At 38.4% G+C, this 5,414-nt stretch overlaps 1 protein-coding gene across 1 annotated transcript; it reads left to right on the forward strand.

Moving 5' to 3' along the window:
• The first annotated feature begins 864 nt into the window (after positions 1-864).
• Positions 865-4,802, forward strand: LOC106336686 (methyltransferase-like protein 13). The gene is made up of 16 exons (XM_013775600.1): positions 865-1,316; positions 1,413-1,514; positions 1,592-1,658; positions 1,744-1,916; positions 1,988-2,236; positions 2,348-2,431; positions 2,513-2,560; positions 2,634-2,698; positions 2,856-2,904; positions 3,048-3,297; positions 3,386-3,510; positions 3,619-3,699; positions 3,776-3,850; positions 3,935-4,104; positions 4,190-4,340; positions 4,444-4,802. The coding sequence occupies exons 1-16, from the start codon at positions 924-926 to the stop codon at positions 4,645-4,647; spliced, it is 2,286 nt and encodes a 761-aa protein (XP_013631054.1). The 5' UTR covers positions 865-923; the 3' UTR covers positions 4,648-4,802.
• Positions 4,803-5,414: the final 612 nt, after the last annotated feature.

Raw genomic sequence — 5,414 nt, forward strand, 5'->3', positions numbered from 1 at the left:
GAGGAGGGGAGGGGTCAGTGGATCAAAGAAATGTACTCTTGTAATAATTTTGTTTTTATAAACTTTCGTATCCACAATATGTGCAGAAAGAAAACTCATGATTTTGGAACATTTTTAAGTTTTTAATTTTCTTCCTTTGCTATTAAGATTATTTTCTTAAAATGCAACAAATTCAAAAAAATATCGCTGATTTGCGAGGAATATTTTCCTTTCAAATTTGTGCGTGGAATGCAAAAGATACATAGCCTGATCTGATATATTTCGGTCCAGAAGTAAAAATACTTTGACCCACTATTTTACAAAAACTAAATTTGAGGATTGAACCCAGCTCTCAGGCGTTCTACATTATGTTTTTACCAGTAGAGTTACAAAATATATTTGTTACATTAACCCCTAAAACATATTTAGTGTTAGTCGGCTCTAAAACACATGCTTCACGAGCATTTGTTCAGGGTCGACCTTGATAGTATACTAAGATGATTTATGAAGATTTGCGCCTACAATTGTGTTTACATTTATTCGAGTTTTTCCAATCAATATGCACAAATAAATATAAATTATACTACTGGATTTGAATCTAAACTTTTTAATGTAAAAATGAAATGAATCTTTAGAGTTTTCACATATTAATTTTTATTCATGTCAAAACTCATGAGGATATATAACTAACGGGTCCGTTTGAAAGATTGATAACCCATTCTTAAACATTCATGGTGGGTCTAGCGAAAAACAAGTAAGGCCCAATTAATTCAAGCCCAAGTTTTGGTTACTTTTCCGGTTCGGTTTGGTTTGTTCCGGCTATTGATTCCTGAACTAAAAACTAAACCGTATCCCAGCTTCCATCTCCGAGCTCCGCCACTACGGTCAGCGAGATAGATACAACTTAGGGGTTTTGGGGACTTAAGGTTGATTCAATCGCAGCCATGGGGAAGAAGAAAGGCACCAGCAAAGCAGACGCAGCGGATGACGTCCTACAAACACTCGAAGACTTCACCAGCAAAGAGAATTGGGACAAGTTCTTCACTCTCCGAGGCAGCGACGACTCGTTCGAGTGGTACGCTGAGTGGCCTCAGCTCCGCGACTCGCTTCTGCCTCTCCTCCGAGCCTCCTCGCCCTCCTCTTCTTCTTCTGGTTCGCTTCAGATTCTGGTTCCGGGATGCGGAAACTCCCGCCTCTCCGAGCATTTGTACGACGCGGGGCTCCGTGACGTCACCAATGTGGACTTCTCCAAGGTTGTTATCTCCGATATGCTTCGACGGAACATAAGGAGTAGGCCTGAGATGCGGTGGCGTGTTATGGACATTACAAAGATGCAGGTTTTGTGTGCTCTGTTTGTAACTTTTTTTTTTTAGCTTCTCTGTTGTTGTCTCTCGTTAACGCAAGCTTTTTTTTTTGGCTTCTTTATTGCGTAGTTGGGTGATGAGTCTTTTGATACGGTGCTGGATAAAGGTGCTCTTGATGCTTTGATGGAGCCTGAAGTTGGTACCAAGCTGGGAAGCCAATACTTATCAGAGGTGTGTGTGCTTTGTTCTTCTTACAGATTTTTCAAGTTGTGTGCTTTTATTAATGCTTTTATACCTCTTTTTCTCAGGCTAAGCGTGTTCTCAAACCTGGGGGAAAGTTTATCTGTTTAACGTTGGCAGAGTCTCATGTATTAGGTGATTGTTTCAGCCTCAAGTTTTTTTTGTGACTGTTTAGGTGAAGTGTTTTCATGGTTATTGAAAATTCTTGTTGTTTTTGCAGCATTGCTTTTCTCAAGCTTTCGTTTTGGTTGGAAGTTGACTGTTCATTCAATCTCTCAAAAACGTTCGAGTCTTAAGACTTTTATGGTTGTGGCTGAGAAAGAAAAGTCCACTGTCTTGCATGAGATAACATCTTCTTTCGATCTTTTATCTCTTGGCCGCAATGATGCTCAGGTAATACTTTTATGAAAACTTACCTGTGCTCTGCCCTCAATGTAATACATGGTTTTGAATTATTCTTCTAGGGTTCTGGTATGTGTGAAGCCCTTGAAAGTGAGAACGAGATACGTAGAGACTGCAACAATGGATCAGACTTGTTGTACTCTCATGAAGATTTGATACTTGGTGTCAAAGGAGATTTAGCTGAGCTTACTGGAGGTCGTCGTGTAAAATTTACTTTAGGAAGCAATTTCAGTTATAGGGCCGTGCTTCTTGATGCTCAGAAGCAGACCGAGCCGTTCGTGTATCATTGTGGTGTTTTCCTTGTCCCTAAGGTAACGTTTTTGTCAACATCATGAGTCTCTACAAGTTAAATTTGCAGAAACTTATGTGGATATTAGTATAATTTCGTTTGAACTAAGAAAAGGAGTGTTGAAAATTTTCAGACTCGTGCTCATGAGTGGCTGTTGTGTTCAGAGGAAGGACAGTGGCAGGTTGTTGAGAGTTCTAGGGCCGCTCGTCTCATAATGGTAAGCTCTATCTGATTAAGGCTTTCTCGGTGATGTATACTCGGTATGAGAATCTGACCAAATATTAATTTATTGTGTAAGGTTTATCTGGACAGTAGCCATAATGGCGTCAGCATGGAGGATATCCAGGTACAATCTGCATACAAAGCTGTCTGTTGCATTATATTACTTACTTACTTACTGGTTAATTATTTCTCCTCAGAATGATTTATCTCCCATGGTGACACAACTAGCTCCTAGAAACGATGATGAGGCAGCTCGCATTCCGTATGTTCATTTTCTTGTTTCTCTATATTCTAAAAGCTTTTGATGCAACTGTTGATTTTTTTTTCAACTTTCTTAATTGTTCTAAACTCCTAAATTTCAAAGCCTCTTCTCATTATTTCTTGTTGTGTTATCTGTTGAATTGGATTTTGTGCTACAGGTATATGATGGCAAGTGATGGGATCAAAAAGCGTAATACTATCCACGAGGTGTTTATTACAATAAATCACTTAAAAGCTTCATTTTCTTATTCTTAATAAGATTATCCACTTGTAGATGCAAGAGTGAATTTCTGCTAGTTGGTATCTGGATCTTAGTTGTGTTTCTTACAATTCTATCTGGGTTTATATAGGTGACGTCTTCCTTGACTGGGGAAGTTGTGGTTGAAGATGTGGTTTATGAAAGCAGTTCTAGTAATACCGGAGGCTTATCTCCTTCTGCTGATTTGGCATTTAGACGCCTTGTATTCAAAAGAACCGAGTATTTGATACAGTCTGAAGCCTTGCTTGTAGAGGATGGTGAGATTGTTGATGAATCTCAAACAGAGAAAACTAAAACTGCTTCCCAATCAAAACGGAAAGGAAATAAAAAACGAAACCAAGGTAAAAAAAAAAAAGTCTCTACTTAATTAGGTATTGTGATACAGAACATTTCATGCTCTTTTTTTTTTAATGCTTGTATCCATTTCAGAAACGAGCGGACCCATTATGAAGGTCTCTCATGATTATTTGGCTAGCTCTTACCACGCTGGAATTATTTCTGGATTCACATTGGTATCTTCCTATCTGAAGAAGTCTGAATCGAGTGGAAAGATGGTAAGCATTATTCACTTTGGCCACCTTGTTTTAGATAAGTTCATGGTGCAACTCCTCTGTTTTTTTTTTGCCTTGTACTGATCCTGCAATGTTTCTGATGCTTTACAGGTTAAGACTGTTATAATTGGTCTTGGAGCTGGATTACTTCCCATGTTCCTCCATGGATGCTTTCCATTTTTTGATATCGAGGTAATATCATTTAAAAAGGGTTATTCAAATTGAGCCTCTTCGATTGCCACTTACATGATAGTATCTCGTTGAATAGGCGGTTGAGCTTGACCCGGTAATGCTTGACGTTGGCAAGGATTACTTTGGTTTCACACAAACTGATCGCTTGAAGGTAAACCCCTTCTTTTTTAATACAAAGTTCCAATCCTTTTTTATGTTTATATTCAATTTATCATCACAAAGCCTTTTATAATAGGTGCATATTGCTGATGGAATCAAATACATTAGAGACGTAACAAACCCTGAATCTTCTTCCGAGAAAGCGTCGGACGCTGTCTCTAAAACAGAGATCACTAGTTCCAATAATGCGGAAGGCAGCACTTGTCCTGACATCTTGATTATAGATGTTGATTCAGCAGATTCAAGGTATGCACTAGGCCAACTACTATTACATTTCTATGACTTCTTGCATTGATCTTACCGTTTTTTCATGTTTGCTTTCTGTCTGTAGCGGTGGATTAACCTGTCCTGCATCTGAGTTTATTGAAGAGACATTTCTTCTCTCAGTTAAGCGTGCTCTTCCTCAGCATGGTCTTTTTGTAGTGAACTTGGTTTCAAGGTCACAATCCGTCAAAGATATGGTTGTATCAAGAATGAAAAAGGTAAAAACCAAGTGTGATTCGATCCTTGTGAATCTGCTACACTAGTAGTTGGTTTTGAGTCGGAATTTGTAACTGGTGTCTTTTGTTTTGCTGTGTTTACAAGGTTTTCGATCGCTTGTTTAGCCTGCAACTAGAAGAGGAAGATGATGTAAACGTCGTGCTGTTTGGGCTCTGCTCTGAATCTGTAATCGGAGAGAGCGATATTCCAGAGTCTGCAGTTATACTTGAGGAACTGCTCAAGTGCCAGAGATTGGAAACGAAGCAAAGCATCATCGACTCTACAAACAAGTTGAAATGCTGGAAATGAATCTACAGCATTTCAACTTGTTTGAAAACAAGCTTGTCTTTAGCTGTTTTAAAAAGGATTCTTTCATGTTAGACGTGCTGTTTGAATTTTTTTTGAGCTTACTGAAGATTATACTTGTGTAATAGTTTCTTCCTTAAACACAAGTGGAAAATGAAGCGTGTGGTTTAGTTTAACATAAGCTTCACTTTATCGTTAGACCAACCCACATATTGAGGCATTCAATTTGGGTGATAGTGAAGTTCGAATGTAACAAGTTAAAGACATCATCAATGTATCTTTGATTTATTGTTGCATTTTTGGAAACAATCCGTTTTTTTGCTAATGAAAGGTACCAACGATCCGCGTTGTTGCCTACCAAATGGTTCGAACGGTGATACTACGATAAGAGCGGCGCAAGCAAAAACATTTGGTCGATCACGTTGTGCGTGAACAAGATAGTTTACTTGTAAATATGTAAACAAAAATACGTAAATGAATAAAAATCTGGCCGCCGAGAAAGACAATAAAAATAGAGACAGAGAAACCAAAGCTGAAACCGCGTGGGTCCGAACGACGTCGTCGTTTGTAATAAGTTAATATTTTGCATGCAAGAAATATTGTTGTTAGGTCACATGTTTATTATCACAATACTAAAAGCCAGATATCCTTTTATATTAAGCTATCCACGTCACTTAAAATATTCTTCCGATCACAACATTTCATTTTGACACGTCAGACGGACTTCTACCAAACCTGTATAATGCACAATGGACCAAAATCAGAAGCGG

Source organism: Brassica oleracea, chromosome C4, assembly GCF_000695525.1.
Source record: "Brassica oleracea var. oleracea cultivar TO1000 chromosome C4, BOL, whole genome shotgun sequence".
In the NCBI taxonomy this organism is placed as follows: Eukaryota; Viridiplantae; Streptophyta; class Magnoliopsida; order Brassicales; family Brassicaceae; genus Brassica; species Brassica oleracea.

Coding starts and splice junctions, on each gene's coding strand:
- LOC106336686 (XM_013775600.1), top strand. CDS start 924: ATGGGGAAGAAGAAAGGCACCAGCAAAGCAGACGCAGCGGATGACGTC. Junction 2,561..2,633: donor TCAGCATGGAGGATATCCAG/GTACAATCTGCA, acceptor ATTTCTCCTCAG/AATGATTTATCTCCCATGGT. Junction 2,699..2,855: donor GATGAGGCAGCTCGCATTCC/GTATGTTCATTT, acceptor TTTGTGCTACAG/GTATATGATGGCAAGTGATG.